Source organism: Chenopodium album, chromosome 23 (genome assembly GCF_948465745.1).
Source record: "Chenopodium album chromosome 23, dcCheAlbu1.1, whole genome shotgun sequence".
NCBI lineage: Eukaryota > Viridiplantae > Streptophyta > Magnoliopsida > Caryophyllales > Amaranthaceae > Chenopodium > Chenopodium album.
The window spans coordinates 38,544,703-38,562,223 of record NC_137856.1 but is presented as its reverse complement, the minus strand read 5'-3'; the positions used below and the strand labels follow the sequence as shown (position 1 = coordinate 38,562,223).

General features: G+C 34.9%; 5 protein-coding genes across 5 annotated transcripts; 2 read left to right on the top strand and 3 right to left on the bottom strand.

The window, feature by feature from the left end:
• Positions 1-477: 477 nt before the first annotated feature.
• LOC145609672 (jasmonate-induced protein homolog) lies at positions 478-1,577 on the bottom strand. Its single transcript, XM_081665125.1, has 2 exons — positions 1,023-1,577; positions 478-867 (listed from the first exon to the last, which is right to left on the bottom strand). The coding sequence occupies exons 1-2, from the start codon at positions 1,377-1,379 to the stop codon at positions 670-672; spliced, it is 555 nt and encodes a 184-aa protein (XP_081521251.1). The 5' UTR covers positions 1,380-1,577; the 3' UTR covers positions 478-669.
• Positions 1,578-3,309: 1,732 nt separating this feature from the next.
• LOC145607946 (ubiquitin-conjugating enzyme E2 32-like) lies at positions 3,310-5,813 on the top strand. The gene is made up of 5 exons (XM_081663541.1): positions 3,310-3,547; positions 4,240-4,371; positions 4,455-4,539; positions 4,951-5,114; positions 5,203-5,813. Exons 1-5 carry the CDS (start codon positions 3,434-3,436, stop codon positions 5,614-5,616), a joined length of 909 nt encoding a protein of 302 aa, XP_081519667.1. The 5' UTR covers positions 3,310-3,433; the 3' UTR covers positions 5,617-5,813.
• Positions 5,814-7,231: 1,418 nt separating this feature from the next.
• LOC145609663 (pentatricopeptide repeat-containing protein At4g39530-like) lies at positions 7,232-9,864 on the bottom strand. Its single transcript, XM_081665116.1, has one exon. The coding sequence runs from the start codon at positions 9,862-9,864 to the stop codon at positions 7,324-7,326; it is 2,541 nt and encodes an 846-aa protein (XP_081521242.1). The 3' UTR covers positions 7,232-7,323.
• A 659-nt stretch (positions 9,865-10,523) lies between these two features.
• On the bottom strand, positions 10,524-14,625 carry LOC145608748 (uncharacterized). The gene is made up of 7 exons (XM_081664352.1): positions 14,494-14,625; positions 12,799-13,292; positions 11,892-12,396; positions 11,485-11,579; positions 11,307-11,393; positions 11,107-11,234; positions 10,524-10,949 (listed from the first exon to the last, which is right to left on the bottom strand). Exons 2-7 carry the CDS (start codon positions 13,198-13,200, stop codon positions 10,805-10,807), a joined length of 1,362 nt encoding a protein of 453 aa, XP_081520478.1. The 5' UTR covers positions 13,201-13,292; positions 14,494-14,625; the 3' UTR covers positions 10,524-10,804.
• A 1,146-nt stretch (positions 14,626-15,771) lies between these two features.
• On the top strand, positions 15,772-17,188 carry LOC145608909 (albumin-2-like). The gene is made up of 2 exons (XM_081664495.1): positions 15,772-15,973; positions 16,262-17,188. Exon 2 carries the CDS (start codon positions 16,291-16,293, stop codon positions 17,008-17,010), a length of 720 nt encoding a protein of 239 aa, XP_081520621.1. The 5' UTR covers positions 15,772-15,973; positions 16,262-16,290; the 3' UTR covers positions 17,011-17,188.
• Positions 17,189-17,521: the final 333 nt, after the last annotated feature.

Sequence of the window (17,521 nt, the reverse complement as noted above, 5' to 3'; positions counted from 1 at the left end):
TCGTTATGCTAGTATACACCGTGTCAATATTAAGAATCTAAAGAAAATAAATGAAGTGTTTAGCAGTCAGGTGCTTGATAAGGGCATAATGATAATTTCATTGTTAAAAAGATGATTTTCTCTGTTACTCCGTATCTTGTACTCAGTGCTCGTATGATTGTTTGGGTCACCCACTTGATCACACTACCTTAACCTTTTTAACATGGGAGATGAAAAACTGATAACTACTTTCTCAATTCCTAGTCCCTAGGATCACAACCCCCTTTTTAACATGGGAGATGAAAAACTGATAACTACTTTCTCAATTCCTAGTCCCTAGGATCACAACCAAATTTTCTCATATAGTCGTGTTATACAATTGTTGTAAATGTTAAGAGGTAAGTACAAAATTCTAATCTCTGAAATGGGTAATGTGAAAAATATACTTTGTATAAACTATAAAGATGAGACGGTATAAACGAAGCATTTTTATTTAGTTAGTGAGCACGGAGTAACATACAAGGGCAATTACGTAAATACATAGTAACATACGTAGTATAAGTACATATTTTTATATCTTACTCTTTATAAGTTATTGATCCACATATTTTAATTACTTTATTTAATTTATTTATTGTATTATAACAACTTAGGTTATTTTATACTCGTAAGCCTTAAATTCTTAATTATCTAGTAGAACGATGCGATAGTAATTCCATCGCTGTCTGATTTCACTGGATGATCCATGGAAAGTATGCGAGCATGAATAGAAGTCTGAGTGGATGAATCACTGTGGCTGGAGTTGCTACAAGATTTGTTCAGCTTACTCTCAATATTTTCCCAATTTATATTGTTGTAATTCGCAATCGGTCCACATTCCACATAAACCTGCAGCATGCACCATCAAATTGACAATTACAAAGTAATATACTTGTATATGACAACTAACACTATGTTGAACATTGTTTCAATTTTCTTTTTAACTCGTCTTTATAAGATTATTAGTTAGGTGACGTAGGTCTAGAAGTTGTGCACTATCATACCTTCTTAGCATTTATATCCCTTGGGTTGGACCAAGCGACGAGCCATCCACATTGAAGTCCACTTTTGCTTCTGCCACTATAGACCACGGCTGCCTTGATGCCATCTTGAATACTAGCTAGTATGCTGAACCCAATAGTAACACCACTAGGTATAACATCCTCGTACTTTTGAAAAAAGCTTCCGGACCACATTTTTTCGGCGCGAAGGTTTACGGCTCCAATTGTGAGATTCTTCAAGTTTCCAATGAGAGCTACTTGTTGCTGTTGCAAGTCACTAACCATCTTTGGAACGATGTCGTTTTGTGCTTGCTTCACCAACTCATCCAGAACGGCTTGATAATCTTGAGTTGAAGCCATTGCTCACGTACGTTTTCTAAGCTAGTCTGCTCAATTTATAAGTTGTCATCATCACTTTCTATGTTTTGATGATATTATAAAAAAAAAATTAATAATAATAAATAAATAAAAAATAAAAAATAAAAAGATATACAAAGCTGCCATTAAAATATAACTACTCAGCTTATCTATTTCTTTCCAAAAAAAAAAAAAAAAAAAAAAAAAAACTACTCAGAACATTCAATGATTTATAGGACAAATAATAAGACATCAAAGGAGTAATAATATACCTTGGCATGCGGTGAAGAACCTCTGATCTTTACTTACTTAACTGCACAATTGCTAGAGAAGTTGGTATATTATACGTATTTATAGACCATATATAGTGAAAAAAATGCATCCCTAAAGAATGAGATGCTTATCAAGTTATCATCATATTGTTTATAAAGTATTCGTGTATGTGTTTCAATCATGTTTATAAATTATTTTTATTATTATTTTTTTTTTCCGCTTATTTACAACTTTGTCATTAGATAAGCAATATTTGTTTATTTGAAATAATATTGGGCACCCTCTTTAAAAATTTTGTGTTCATGAATTCTCAAGTTTAATTAGTCAAGATAAAACTTAAACAAGTGTAGCAACTTCTAGATAAATACTTACTATTTCGATGTACAAACTACAAGTATTATATTTACATCTATAATTTGCTTATATATAATTGACAATGCTTGACAATTCTCTATTTTTACATTTAGGTTTTTTAAAGAAGAACTAAAACTAAAGGTAAAGTTTTGGGTGAGACGAACTCACGTGAGTCCACTATCATATTTTTGGTGTTGCGGGCCTCGCGATTGGGTTTAGTTAGCCCGCGCCTTTTTATTGGACTTTTGTTATTGAGCCCGGTCTTACACAAAACCTTTTGAAAACTAAAACACATGTCTAATTGTCTAAATGTGAATCTAGAAAGAGTAGAATCCAATTCTTGCCTATTGTATTTGATTCGTCTTTTAAATTTCAAATGTCATTTCAACGAATGTATTCCTTTAGGTGTACACTAAGAGTGATCTTCACGACTTATCGCCAACAATTTTTATTGTGAAACCGCTATATGGATTGAATTGTGCATGCAATCAAGATTTTTTTTCTTTTCTCAATTGATCATTTTGAGAGAATTATGTAATACAATGAACATTGTCAACTCCACCTTTTTTTTTTTCAACTGTTACATACTTTCTCCATTTTTTTTATAGTTACGTTACAATACACTTTATCACGGCATTTAAGAAAAGTGAACCTCATATGATAAAATACACTTAAATGGGGTTAAGAGGTACGGAGTAGTTAGAAGTACAATCAAGTGACTCATGAGCTTTAAATTAAGGTAATAGTACAACTTGTACCGTATAAACCTTCTTTTTATTATTTATTGCAACTATCATAACATTTTTAACATAGAAAAATGTTACAACTATAAAGAAACGGAAGAAATATTCCATATCAATTTTTCAAAATGAAATACTAATAACAATTTCAATTAGGAAAACAAGCAATGCAATAATCTAGAACATTGCCTATCTACATGCTTGGGAGTAGGACTCCCTTAGTTATCCCCTTTACTCTCAAGCGATGACCTACGGAGCTGGACTGGCTAAGTCTGTGAGAGGTGTCGACTCAGTAGGATATTACTTCTTACAGTACCTTTTAAAAAAAAAATAATAATAATAAAAATTAATAATAATAAAAAAAACTTTTACGCTAAAAAGCTAGGTAATCCATTGTAAAGAGTGGAGTAGAAAATTAAGAAACCAAATCTAAATTGTCAACAAAAAACAAAAAGCAAGACCCACATTAAAACCACCCAATAATAAAACGACACATCAGCAGACTTGTTGCTCATGACGTGTCAAGCAACTACCAAACCAAAACCGTGTCATTTTCTTTCTCCTCTGTCACCCCATTGATAATTTAACATCCTCTCTCTCTCTCTTTCCTCTTAATCAACCGGAGCAAATCAAAATATCAAGCATATTCCGGCGATCTTGTCGGAAAACTCACCGTAAAACCTCCAAATCATGGCGACCACCGACAAATACAACCTCAAGAATCCGGCTGTCAAGCGGATCCTCATGGAAGTTAAGGAGATGCAATCCAATCCTTCTGAAGATTTCATGAGTCTTCCTCTTGAGGTTTCTCTCTCCTCTTTTTCAACAATTTTGCCTTTTATTTTTCCGATTTGATGCCTCTGATTGTTTTTTAGCTTTGTCGATTCTTCTAATCTCTTTTATTTCTTCGTTTTAGGTTTTTGTTGTTGTTGTTGTTGTTGTTGTTGTTGTTGTTGTTGTAATTATTGACATTTTGTGGTTCTGGTTATGATTAATTTTGTGTTATTTCATCGAATTGTGGATTTGTTGAGTTTGAAATTTGATCTCGATTGCATTTTCTAGGGTTTTCATTGGGAAATTTTTTTGGGGACATGTTTATTTGAAACATTTTTTGCTAAATTTAAAGTGATTATTTGCTTATTTACGAGTAATAACTAATCTGGCAGTGAAAATAAAGGTTTTTGATGGATTAGCATGATGGATTTGTTAAATTTGTGCTGAAGTAGTTTGAATACATACCTAGTTTTCTGGTGTTACTTTTAAAATTTGTTAATTTCTTACTGAATTGTAGAATTTGTAAATTTCCGGCAGCTTTCTTTCACAATTTCACTGCTAAATGATCAATTAGAGTGTGTATAGGCGAATTACGGATTGTTTATCTCGTTGCCTGGGTTTGAACTTGCAATTGAATTGGAAGTCAGATTTGGTTGCTTTAATAGGCAATTCGGAACATTTTTCTTGTTAATGATTGAGTTTTGCTGGTCTGGTTCATTCAGGAGAACATATTTGAATGGCAATTTGCGATAAGGGGACCCCAAGATACTGAGTTTGAGGGGGGCATATATCATGGAAGGATTCAGCTACCATCAGAGTATCCATTCAAGCCTCCTTCTTTCATGTTGTTGACGGTAATTACTTTTGCTCAATCACTTCTTGCAATTTTCCTGTTTAAAACAATTTGATGATATCTGTATTCTGCAAATCTTTGCAGCCCAATGGTCGCTTTGAGACCCAAACAAAAATATGTTTGAGCATATCAAACCATCATCCAGAGCATTGGCAACCATCTTGGAGTGGTAAGCTGGACTTTATTGCTCCTCATGTTTCAAACTCCAAATTATAGCTGTACGAGTTATGCTTGTGTAGTTGTGTGCCATTGTTGTATGTATAGGTTTAAGTGTGCCTTTCTTTGTGTCCATGCTGCACGATTCTTAATTGCTGTAGAATTTGCTGCTAGATTAGTGTTATTTAATGCACTGTGTGAGACTGTGAACTGTGAAGCATAGAGTTCTTGGGCCAGTGTTTGGTTTTTTTAGTTCGTAATCAGCATTTGATAGGGAATGAACATATGTGTACATGAGACTATGAGAGTGGGGTGAAATATTAAAGTTGGCTTTTGAAATAATAAGAAATAATAAGATGTGTGCATGTATTCCTCTACAGTCCATGGTTAATATTCATGTTTTGTTTAATGGTGCTGGTGGCAGTTCGTACAGCGTTGGTGGCACTCATCGCTTTCATGCCAACAGCTCCTAATGGTGCTTTAGGATCTTTAGACTACAAGAAGGAAGAGCGACGTGAACTAGCTATTAAATCTCGTGAAGCATCACCAAAGTTTGGAACTCCTGACCGGCAAAAGGTGATTGATGAGGTTGGTTCTTGCTCTTCAGTGACCTGCCTCTCCTCTTATTGTGCTCCATACTAGTGTTATTTAATGTTAATTCCTCTCGACTTTACAGATACATGAATACATGCTTAGTAAGGCTCCACCAGTTCCTGAAAACCTGAAGCAGGCTTCTGAAGAGAACCCAGGTGAAAAGGAGGCTGAAGCAGAGGGAAGTGAAAATGCTGGAAGATCAGCTAATTCTGTAGACCTTGCAAATTCAGGAGGTGAGAGAGCTGCCGAGGAACCTCAAGCAGCTGTTGAGAATGCTAATGCTGTGGATCAAAGGGAAGCAGTTCCCAGACAAGTCAGAGCTGGAATTTCAAACCAACAGGTTCAACACAGGCCCGCACCAAGGAATCAAAGGCCCAATGATGATCGTTTTCTCACATGGGCAGCCGTGGGATTGGCTGTTGCCATTGTTTTTCTTGTACTGAAGAAGCTTGTGAAATCCAGTGGTTACGACGCTATTTTTTTGAGCGAATCGTAGATTCTAGATATGACCGATTTTATGTGCAAAGATGGCAACAAGTCTTGCATTTGTAAGAAAATATTGAAAGTACATGGTGTAGTGTATATTGTGTAGGCCTTAATCAAGCTATTTGATTATAGCATTATGATGTAAACATTTATATTGTGGTGAGGTTATACTTCCTCTGAAATAGTAGTAGTATCCAACATTCTAAAGATGCTTCGTAAACTTGGTTTTTGACCTCACTGATAAAGTTCGGTCTACTGATGGTAGACTTTAGTTCAACTATATATGTAACCTATGTAAGCAAACATTCGCTGATGAAAATTGGTGTGTGAAAGCTTTGTCTGTATTTTGTTTTCTCATAATAACTTTGGCTCACAAGGGTCAAGGTATAGTCATTATAACATTGAACCAGAAGAAATGAACAATTTTGGCAATGTATAGTCAAAGCAACATTGAATAGGGGAGACAAAAGAGGAACTTAACCAAAAATAATACGAAACGAAAGAGGAACTTTACCAAAAATAATACGAAGTACTTGATTACTATGGACTATGGTCCTATGGAGTAACATTTTTTACCTAGCTTTCAAAAACGGATATAACTACATCTATTCATGAGAAAATACTTTGTACTAAATAGACAATTAAAAATGATAGTAGTGTTATTGAGTTGGATTTCACTATCATCAACCTCTAAAAAAACCTCTAGAGGTGGGTAAACCATTTTTTTTTTTTTCATTACAAATGCCGCCATTAATCATGTCTAATCCTTCCCTCTCATATCTATGTTAATCGTGTTAGAAGACAAGGAAAAAAAACACAAAAATCTATCACAAAAGAGGATGCAAGTAGCCAAGTCAAAAGTAGATAGTTGGTTTGAAAAACAAATAATGTGTATTTTTAGCTACTTAGGAGCTAATTACCAGCGTTCATAGAACAAAAATGAGAAGATAAGATGCTTGCTTCAAGGAGGATCAATTACACCTGAAAAGTTAGAGCTCAAACTAGATTCACTACATTCTAGAGCCTGGTTGTCATGATGATCATCTATTTATCTCCAACTAATCCTTGAGTCCCCGCAGCTCATTATCCGATGTCAGCTTAACTACATAGCCATCAACAATTACAGAAGACTTAAGTCTTTGTTAGAGTGAAGACTGTCTCAGAAGCTTCTTAATTTTTCTCTGCTTCTACTACTTTATTTGTCTCAGTAACCACCAGCAGGTCATAGAGTCATGAAGACTAATACGAACACGTATTGAAAAGAATCCTTGTAGCCATCCACCCAAACCCTGCTAGGTTCTGTATTTGCTGAGCTCCACAATCTTTTCCCTGATACTGTCTCTAGTGGGTGGGGGGATTGGGTGACAACAAGCTTGACTGCTACTTTTTCTACATTGTTTATATTTTTAGTAATCTTTTAACGAATAGATCCCTTACTAGTCAATCCATCCAAATGGTTTCGTTAGAGCAATGTCATTAGAGGCAGGTGACAAATTGGAAAAGAATTTTAGTATTTATTACTATTGTAGCAATTGAAATTGGACTCTGCATTAGTATTCCAAATATCTATTAGCAGTATTGCACCAGATACGTATGAATTTCTTACCTAAGCAATTGGCAAACTACGGAGTATCTTGTAGCTATCAAAATCAGATGAGTAGATAACCTGACAATTCATCCGAATTCTGTCAAATAGAACAATTGTCATTCAGTTTCTTCATAAATAATCAATCAGGGTTGGAGCTGTGTCAACTACATGACCGACTCCTTTCATCTCTTTGATCAAGTTATGCAAGACTGAAAATATCACATCAGCTCTGCAGTGTGATATGTCTCTTGACACAAAAGTATTCACTTTATCATCAATTTCAATCCAACTGCAGCCTGGCTCTTTGATCACTAGATTCGATTCCATTCTTTCCCGGATCTCCTTCACCTCTGTCCACATACCTTTGGATGCATATATATTTGAAAGCAAAATATACGATCCACTATCTTCTGGGTCAGAGGATATAGCCATCTCTGCAGCATAAGCACCTAATTCATAATTTCCAGTGGCTCGACAGGCACTGAGCAAGCTTCTCCATACTATAGCAGCAGGTTTAACTGGCATTTTCTCAATAAATTCTTTAGCATCATTCAGCTTACCAGCCCGTCCAAATAGAGATACCATGCAGGCATAATGCTCCATACCTGGTTCAACTCCATAGCTGAGCATCGTCTCAAAATGTTTAAGCCCAGCTTCTACCAGCCCTGCATGGCTGCATGCTGAGAGAACCCCTATAAATGTCACATAGTTTGGTTGCAACCCATCTTGGACCATTTTTTCATACAAGGAAAGAGCTTTTTCAGCTACTCCATGATTTGCATAAGTGGAAATCATAGAATTCCAACAGGCAATATCCTTCCACGTTGTGAAATTAAATAACTTGTATGCATCTTGTAAGCATCCACACTTAGCATACATATCCAACAGGGCATTTGTGACAAAAGCATCACTGTCTAAGCTAGATTTCATTAGCTGACAATGAAACTGTTGACCATGGCGAAGACTTGCAAGATTACTTGCCGCAGTGAGCATTGCAACAAAAGTGAACTCATTAGCCTTTTGTCCAGCCACTTGAAATTGACTGTAAAGCTTAAGAGCCTCTTCATTTTCCAGCTGTTGAGTATAGCCAAAGAGCAAAGCATTCCACACAACCACATCTTTCTCTCTGATCTCATTAAACACCAGTCTTGCCTCCTCGAGAAAATTGCATTTACAATAGACATCTATTAAGGCACTGCTTGCAAACAAGTTGCTAGACACATCTACCTTGATGATAAGGCCATGAATTTGTTTGCTCAATTCCAAAAAAGAAAGTGATGCTGCTACCCCAAGAATGCTAACAAATGTTAAGAGACTGGGATGTAGCAGCTTAATCCTCATGTTATGGAACAAATTCAATGCTTCAGAGATCATTCCCAATCTTGAGTATCCCTCGATCATTGCATTATAAGATATCACATTGTTCTGAACCACTGAATCAAAGGCCATTCTTGCATCAGCAAGGGAATTGCACTTGGAATACATATCAATCAGTCCATTTCTCACATATTCATCAGACTCGAGATTTGCTTTAATAGTATAACCATGGACCTGTTTTCCTGGCAAAAGAGCTTCAAGTGAACCACATGAATTGAGAACGCTTGAGCACACAAAATCATCAAGCTTCCTACCACATCTATTCATTTGATGAAACAATTGTAAGGCATCAACATGAAACGAATTCTGCATATATCCAGCAATCATAGTGGTCCAAGAAATAGCATCTTTTGCATCAATCTGGTCAAATAACTTCCTTCCACTTTTAACTCTACCACATTTCACATAAAAATCTAACAGCACATTCATTACAGAAACGTCTAGTTCCATTCGTCTTCTCAATACATAAGCGTGAATTTGCTTCCCCCCTTCAAAATACTCGAGCACTGAGCAGGCATTTAGTACACTAGAAAGAACATATCTATCAGGGACAACATCATGATCCCTCATCAACTGATGAAACAGCATCACTGAAAAATCACTTCTTCCACTCTTAGCATATCCTGCCATCATTATAGTCCAAGTAAACAAACTTTTCTCTTTCAGCTCATCAAACACCAATCTAGCATCATCGATATCGCCTATCTTCGCATAAAAATCAGTCAATACAGTACCCACATACACATGTTCACCCAAACCACTCTTTACAACAAAACCATGCACTTGAGTTCCCTGTGCCAGAACACCGATCTGCACACAAGCGCGCACGACGCTTGCTAATACATACTCATTAGGGTTCTCATTGCAGCTCCTCCTACATTCTGAAAAGACCATCAAACCCTCTTCAGCAAAACCATGCTGCACGTAAATTGTAACCATGGTTGACCAAGATACCAAGTTTCTTTTAGGCATTTTATCAAACACTTTCTGTGCATAACTAATACAACCCAGTTTAGAGTATAAATGCATTAGAATGTTTCCCAGATAAACATCATACCCAAGACCAGAAACAAGAAGATGGCCATGAATTTGTTTATAGTACAAAATGGGTTTTTCTAAAAAGCTTGGTAATTGTAAAAGATGGGCAAATTCTCGACGAATACTTTGGAGTTTCCGAGCAGAAATCTGGGTTTTGGGGATTATTTCTGATGACAAAGTTGATAAGGATGAAGATTGAATCCCAGTAATTTTATAGCACAACCTTAAGCATGTATTAGTGTAGTGTTTTCTCATTCTAATTATGACATTATTTACAATATAGAACTAACTCTATTTTGACCTTTGAGAGAAAAATTTCGTATGTTATAATACGAAGTAGTTATCACATTACAAACCTTTTTACAGTCTTTAAAGAGTAGATTTCAGTTTTCTAATTCAATACAAATTACAAGTATATACTGGAAGTGTTTTGTATTTGATTAATTGAGGTATAGATTATAGAACGATTCACAAAAGACAAATAATGTACGAAGTACTTCTTATAAGACATTTAATCCGGTAATTTGTGTTCTCAAATTTGAACAAAATGGATTTTGCTAAATATAGATATTTGAAGCTTAGAATGTAGCATGCAAAAAATCATATATTTTAAAATAAATTTTAATTTTTACCGCTTTGTTATTTTATTATTTGTATTACTCTACATCTTTAGCTAGTAAAACAAAATCATGATTTGAAACAAATTATTCTAGATACGAATATATGACAAGGGGAAGTGCCCTCATGGCCTCATGGACTGAAACCCAACATGATTTAACTCAACACGACTAACACGCAACACCCTTCAGAAGAAGGAGCCAAGGGGACATGGCAAGTTTGATCCCATGAGATACAAATCATTACGTACCCAAGTACGTACTATGTAAAATTAGAAGATACCATATGGTAGCACATTCAAATTCTAAATTACACATTTTCATTTCAGTTACTAGGCTACAGCATCTGTTACTGTTAGTCTATTACATTTACATAGCAATAGAATTTCAGGTTTCACTAACCAAAAAATATCGTCTGCCTGATTTCTATTCCCTACATCATCTTGCCACAAGTTCTAATCTAAGCTAACCTAGAGATTAATCCTTGCTGCCGGTAGGATTTTGAGGTCATTACTATGAACATCATCTACAGTAAAATGAGGTCATCAGGGACAAAAAAGGGCACCACACTTTTAAGATCAGCAAGCAGGCAGAAGTTCAACATTTCCTTGCACTGCTTTGTAGCAATGCAGGCTGCACAGAGGGAGTTTTGATTTAGAATCCCGATACTTGTATTCATTAGTACAATTTGGTCCGACACATTTTTCACGCGGTGGAGGATATCTGGAAATTTTAAGGTCAGATATGAACGTTAGAATTTCCAAGAGGGAAAAGGAAGAATATTCCAAAATAAGAACCTCTAAACCACAATAACTATGTGAAAGCGTTTTCCAAATATTGTCAATATATGGAATAGCAAAAGCGCTGCATAGCCTCATACCTGCAGGGCAAGGGATCAAGTATCTTTGGTAGCCCCATATCAACAGAGAAAGTAACAACTGTTCCATGTGGACCTATGATCCATCTCACTGTATTGGGTCCAAGTGCCGCAGTCTTGCCAAGCCTCTCCTGCATAGATAGACTTTTATGACATGGTCCTATAGAGGTATGCATACAGCACAAGTATACATCTTAGATTACCTGAGCCAATTCTTCCTGTTGCTTTTTCAGCTTCTCTCCTTTCTTCCGGTTAGAGTCTTGTCCGAGTATTTTTCTGATTGCTTCATCCTATGACATGTATAATAGGGTAGTTTCCAGTAAGACAAAGCGAGAAAAGAAATAAAATAACAGCTAAGGACTAAAAGAGCAAATGGTGAACCTCAGCTTCCTTAGCAGCCTTCTCAGCCAGAAACCGGCGCCTTTGTGCAATTTCAGCTTTCCTCAGTTGTTGCTCTACTTCAGAAAGCTTTTGCTCTGGCATGATCAACTAGCAGGTCAAATATGCCCAGACATAGATATAAAGTGCATAAAATGTGATCAAATGGCACACTAAAAATAAATCTCTTCTTGTTTTATTGGAGGGGGCAGGCTAGTCACTGTATTTTCAATCAAGATTTTGGCAGAAAGACCATCAGCAATATCAAGGTAAGGCTGTGTAAATCTAATACTTCCAGACCATATCACAAGTGGGAGCCATAAGCATAGATTGATTCATTAAAATCTCAAATCACGTTTTAATTAAGGGATGGAGATACATAACTAATAAAACAAATAAATAATGTTTACTTTTGGAAGGGGCACTGGGTAAGCCATTTGGGTATTCCACCAGACCACCAAATTCAGGACACTCAAGAGCTCTTTTACGTGTAGTAATGGTCAACTCTTGCCCATCAGGATCAATAGATTCTCCAGTAAGCCTTTTCATCTTGCTCTTGAGTTCATCATCTGAAGTCAGCTCCACTTCAAAGTCATTATCCTTGTGCATTCTCAGCTTCTTTCTACCATCTTTTGTATCACTGTGAGCTAAACCCATTAGACTTACTATCCCTTTACTTTTCCTGCCAATATCCTCTTCCCTGTCTCCATAGCCAGAAGAAGCCCTAGATGCTCTGAGTTTCTTCAGGTAACGAATTTCCTCATCATCTTCATCATCAAATCCCTCTTCCACATCAATTTTCATGGCAGCTCGCTTGCTCTTATGACCCGATTTATACATTGCATCCCTGTTTTGAATCACGTATCTCCTTGAAAAGTTCTCTTTTGCATCGAAAGCACTGTTCCTGGGGAAGTCCTGCAACCAAAGAATTTTCACACACTTGCTACAAAACAATTGCTGAGTGAAGTCACTTGGTTAGTGACTTGAAAAGAAAAACAAAAATTATATAGAGAAAGAAGAGCTATATGATGGCAGAGCCAATGAAACATCCATATTAATGTATCAAATCAGTACAATAATAGAGAGACATCTTTTAACAAAATCAAAGACCATCAATGAGTAAAAAAAAAGAGTATCTCCCTGTCAAAAAAGAAGAGTTTTTTATTTAATTTTTTTTTTTTAATTTAATTTTTTTTTATTTCTAATATCAGATCCAAAAGCACCATCCACAAACGAAGTCGTGTATAATGATATACTCTATAATTATAAATGATCACTAAACTATCAAAAATTACTTCACAAAAGCAACTAAGATACCTGTTTTAGGTGAGCACCAGAGACATCATGCAAATCAAAAGATCTAATACCAAGTGGTTCACCCCCTAATGCAATCTCCGTTGTGGGTTTGGTATGAAGTGTACGGGTGATGCCACCAAGCTTTAGCTTCACTTTCTTCAGCTTGCTTATGTCAGACCTTTTATGATAACCAGGAGGATGGTAAGTTTCAAAATCATTCCCCGTCCCTGAGTTGCCATTTGAGCAATGCAAGTTAATGGCTTCATGCCCTTCATACTCTGTTGGTGAGCTAGGCACAGAGAAAACATTAAGGAAATTGGTAATTGTCTTTAAATCAGGATGAGGTCGCCTATTAAAGTTACTTCTCTTTTTCCTTGCAGCAGGAAAGCAGGGACTTGTTGCAGGGCCACCGAGCAATTCCATTTGCAGAACTTACTCAGTCAACTTAGTTTAGAAGTTGTTTTCCTTGAAGAGAAATTGATCGAATATGCCATATTAAGCATATGAAATAAAAACTGCATTGATCAAACAATAGTATTAAAAACTGACAAATGAACAACAAATATAAATAAAAGAGAAAAGCATAGAGGTGGAATCACCAAAATCATAATTTTAATTTTAGACCCTTTCCAAATATTAGCATCAAAAATTGAAATTCGGAACATATACTTCTATAATATTTTCATATTAGGAACTTCAGCTTTAAAACCAACATGCTCGATACAGCACTATAGATGTTAACCAGTGCACAATTATATCTTTGGAATAGCCAAGATAAAATATAGGTCAAAAGGCTTTGTTCACCGCATGGGCAATCAGACTTTATAAACCCAGATAGCTGCATAGCTATTGCAAACTTTTCATACTCTCAAGGCAGAGAACATTGCTCCCCAAACATGTCACTCCTTTCCTTTAATTCTGTCCAAATTAAAATCCATTTCACTTAATTTCATAACAAAGGTTTTTTTAGCTCTACCTACATTGAGTTAATTCAGTCATGGTCAAGCAAAACTAGCTCCCGTAATCATATTTCTTGCTATAAATATTCAAAATCAGCCTCACACATCAGTTTTATAGGTTGTCTAATTGTCTTGAAAAGTTGAAGTAAAGGACAAGGGTCAGCTACAAATTCACAAGTGAGGCTTATAAGATTAGATATGACCATCTATTTCATATCATGTCAGTGTGAAGCATACCATGTTATTTGTATAATACGAAGACGGCACCAATGGAGAGAAAGTGTATATTAATTATAACACAATTCTTTATCATCAATAACATCAAACAACATCAAACTATAACCATGGACATGGGATTACATTTAATCAATACCAGCAAAAATGCTGTAGCAGATCATTCAGTACGGGAATGAATTACAGGACAAATACTAACATTAGTGCACCAAATATGAAGAACCAAATCTACAGAACCATTTTAGTTCTAAGAAATACACAAAATGCAAGCAAAAATAAGATAATTCTGGTCAAATTACGCAAAATTGCTATCAATTTGCACCCATTACAAAGCAAGAAACAATCTAAATTTTGAACGAAGCATAATTGAGCTTAAAAAATTGCATGCAGAAGGTTCTATCAGTTACTAAGTTGTATACAAGTATATTCGAAATTGCGCAACAAAATAATGCACCAACAAAATGAGAGACAATAACTTCAATTACAAGAGAAATTAATCAATAACAAAGAGAATTGCAGTTACCTTGAAGAAGCATTGAAGAAAGATCGGAAACCCTAGCTCAAATTTGGGGATTTCTAGAGAGAGAAAGAAGTGATAAAATAAAAAATAATTTTAAAAAAATAATGGGGGGTAATGGGATTGGCCTTAAGCCCTTAAACAAGGTTCGAATTCAGGTGTTTCAGAGGAGTTATACCGTTCAATGCACGGATTGATAAAATTATAACTTTTTATCAAATCATATGTTATAATTTTAATAATTTTTGCCAAAATGTTTATCATAATTTAAGTCTTTTTTTTTCAAGTTATTAACACGTTAAACTAATTATTTTATATACTTGTTTCAAATAAAATTGATGTTATATAAGTGAAAGTAAAAATGCATTATGATTTGAATAGTTAGCGAAAATGAGATTTTATTTGATTTAAGAAAATAAAAAAAAAACTAATGCAACCCTTCATGAAAAAAATTAAATTAAAAGGCAAAATAAATAATTTACAAATTAATATTATAGAACCAAAAAATAATAAAAATGAAAGATTGTCATAATCCTTCATACAAAAAATTATGGGCGAATAAGAATATGACAAATGATATAAGATCGGAACACAAAAAGTTCATGTTATTAAATATTAGTATAGATATAGATATAGATTTGTTTGTATGTGTCTTGACTCTGAGCCTAATAGTAAAGGAAATGGATGAAGTACTGCAATTTACAATAAATACAAAATTAATTTTGAAAATGTAATACCGCAATAATATTAATGACACTTTCCTCAAAAAAAATAATAAAATAAAATAAAATAATGACTTATTTTCATATGAAGCATTACTCTGCCGCCATACGGAGTACATTATTTGCAATATTGTTCATATTCATATGTTTAATCACTTTTCTATAGAATTGCCTCCGATATAGATTAAACCTACAACCTTCAGCCTCATGGTAAAATGATCCTCTCTATTCTACTATTCTATTTCATGATTGACATTTTAACATGAATCCATATCTTCCTATTGACTCTTCATCTTTGGACAAATTACCCAAGCCACTAGCTAGCTAGATTCGAATAAAACATTACCACTAATCCACTATCCATTAAATATAATGAAAACTCACCATCCACTAACTTTAATTAGTTGTATAAAAAAAAAAAAAAAAAAAAAAAAAAAAAAAAAAAAAAAAAACCTCACAACTTTAGAAGATAGCATCATAGATTCATAGCAATTCCATATAGCTTAAAGATGTGTGTAATGTGATCAAGCTTTTTTGGAAGAGCGTAAATAAAACGCACATATCTACTGATTCAGGATTCCCTTGGGCTAGGATTGATAATGGTGTTCTGATTTACAAAAATGCCCCTTCGTCATCCTTTAAAAGCCAAGCTACATACGAACCTATCATATGCTCGCATAAGTTGCATCTCAAACTCATCTTTCTTCAAATATCTTTAGGCATTATACTATACTAGTGATGTTAATTGGAGCAAGAAATTATTGGTAACGTCCCCTTCTCGGTCTTCTTTTTTATCTGTTTTTGTTTTTGTAGTCATTTCATATCATGTATGTTTTTATAGTGCTCCAGATTATATAACGGAGGACATAATAAAGATTCCATATATAAAAAGGTCACTCTAGGACATGATTGATTATGAAGATATAATTTATCACCAGACGTACATCTGATTTCTTTCTACGTGTACTATGTATGTATGTAGTACGTGTTTCATAAATTGATTTGATGAACTGATGGTTGTGGTTAATTAGTCTTTATCATTCAATGATCAGGTGATTGTCAAGCAAGTCAAGATTGAACCATGTCGTCATCCGACATCTATATCACTGCAGCATTCAAGTCAGTTCGTCAAAATGAAGTTTACATATTCATGCAAAATGAGTACGTTCTATGTGACTATGCACCCGGTAAGAAATATGACAAAATATTGTACGGACCAGCTCATATAGGTGCCGTGTTTTCATCCCTCGAGTGTACAATATTCGGGGACCTAGGAATAACTTGTGCATTCGCGTCTCATGATCTTGGAATTGCGTACATATTCTCCGGTAACATTTGTGCTAAATGGTACTACGGTCTATACTCTCCTAACAACAAAATCCTTGAAGGGCCAAAGCTCATCGTAGAAATGTTCCCCTTCTTAAATGGGACAGTGTTCGCGAATGGTATAGATGCTGCGTTTGAATCATCGGGCCCTTTTGAGGCCTACCTCTTTAAGGGCGATCAATGTGCTCGTATCAACTATAGTGCTAATGGTCAGCTTATAAATAACGCTCCAATACGTCAAAATTGGCCTTGTTTTAAAGGTACAATATTTGAACATGGAATTGATGCTTGTTTTGCTTCACATAATCCACATCAAGCTTACGTGTTCAAAGGTGATTCGTACGCACGTATAAGATTTATTCCTGGTGTGAGATTTGATGTGTTAATTAGCACAGGAAAAATCAAAGATTATTGGACGGGTTTACAAAGGATCCTGCCTCGCAAAAATACCATTTACGGTAGTAATTACAACTAATTAATAAACATGATATACATGCTCTTTCCCCCACTTAATTCAATAATAAGAAAGAACATGTACAATGTCATATACTGTACTACTATACTAGAATGTTAAGTATGCACTAGGCCTAATGGCCTTCATTTGTTGGGGTTATGTAACATTTCACATTAATAAACCTAGAGAGCTTATTCTTCCTGCTTTCTGTTTATTTACATTACATAAAGTGCTTATCACTTTTGCTTTTATTCCATTGTTAATAAATTAAATTAGTTAAATTTATACTTGTATATGATCACGGTACACAAAAGCTTATTAATACTCCATATATGATAGATATTATCTAATGAATTAATTTCCATGGTTAACTTTCAGAAATTTATTTGGAAACGGCAAAGTCTTATATGAGGCGGACTTAAATTAATTTGTTGGGATAATTAGTGGCCATTGTTCAATTGTTGATCATTACTGATGTATGTGATAGATAATACAGTAAAATGTAAAGATGAATACTTTGGCTAGTCATAGC

Coding starts and splice junctions, on each gene's coding strand:
- LOC145609672 (XM_081665125.1), bottom strand. CDS start 1,379: ATGGCTTCAACTCAAGATTATCAAGCCGTTCTGGATGAGTTGGTGAAG. Junction 868..1,022: donor GGGATATAAATGCTAAGAAG/GTATGATAGTGC, acceptor TGCATGCTGCAG/GTTTATGTGGAATGTGGACC.
- LOC145607946 (XM_081663541.1), top strand. CDS start 3,434: ATGGCGACCACCGACAAATACAACCTCAAGAATCCGGCTGTCAAGCGG. Junction 3,548..4,239: donor TCATGAGTCTTCCTCTTGAG/GTTTCTCTCTCC, acceptor TGGTTCATTCAG/GAGAACATATTTGAATGGCA. Junction 5,115..5,202: donor GGCAAAAGGTGATTGATGAG/GTTGGTTCTTGC, acceptor TCGACTTTACAG/ATACATGAATACATGCTTAG.
- LOC145609663 (XM_081665116.1), bottom strand. CDS start 9,864: ATGAGAAAACACTACACTAATACATGCTTAAGGTTGTGCTATAAAATT.
- LOC145608748 (XM_081664352.1), bottom strand. CDS start 13,200: ATGGAATTGCTCGGTGGCCCTGCAACAAGTCCCTGCTTTCCTGCTGCA. Junction 12,397..12,798: donor CTGGTGCTCACCTAAAACAG/GTATCTTAGTTG, acceptor CTTTGGTTGCAG/GACTTCCCCAGGAACAGTGC. Junction 11,235..11,306: donor AACAGGAAGAATTGGCTCAG/GTAATCTAAGAT, acceptor CTATCTATGCAG/GAGAGGCTTGGCAAGACTGC.
- LOC145608909 (XM_081664495.1), top strand. CDS start 16,291: ATGTCGTCATCCGACATCTATATCACTGCAGCATTCAAGTCAGTTCGT.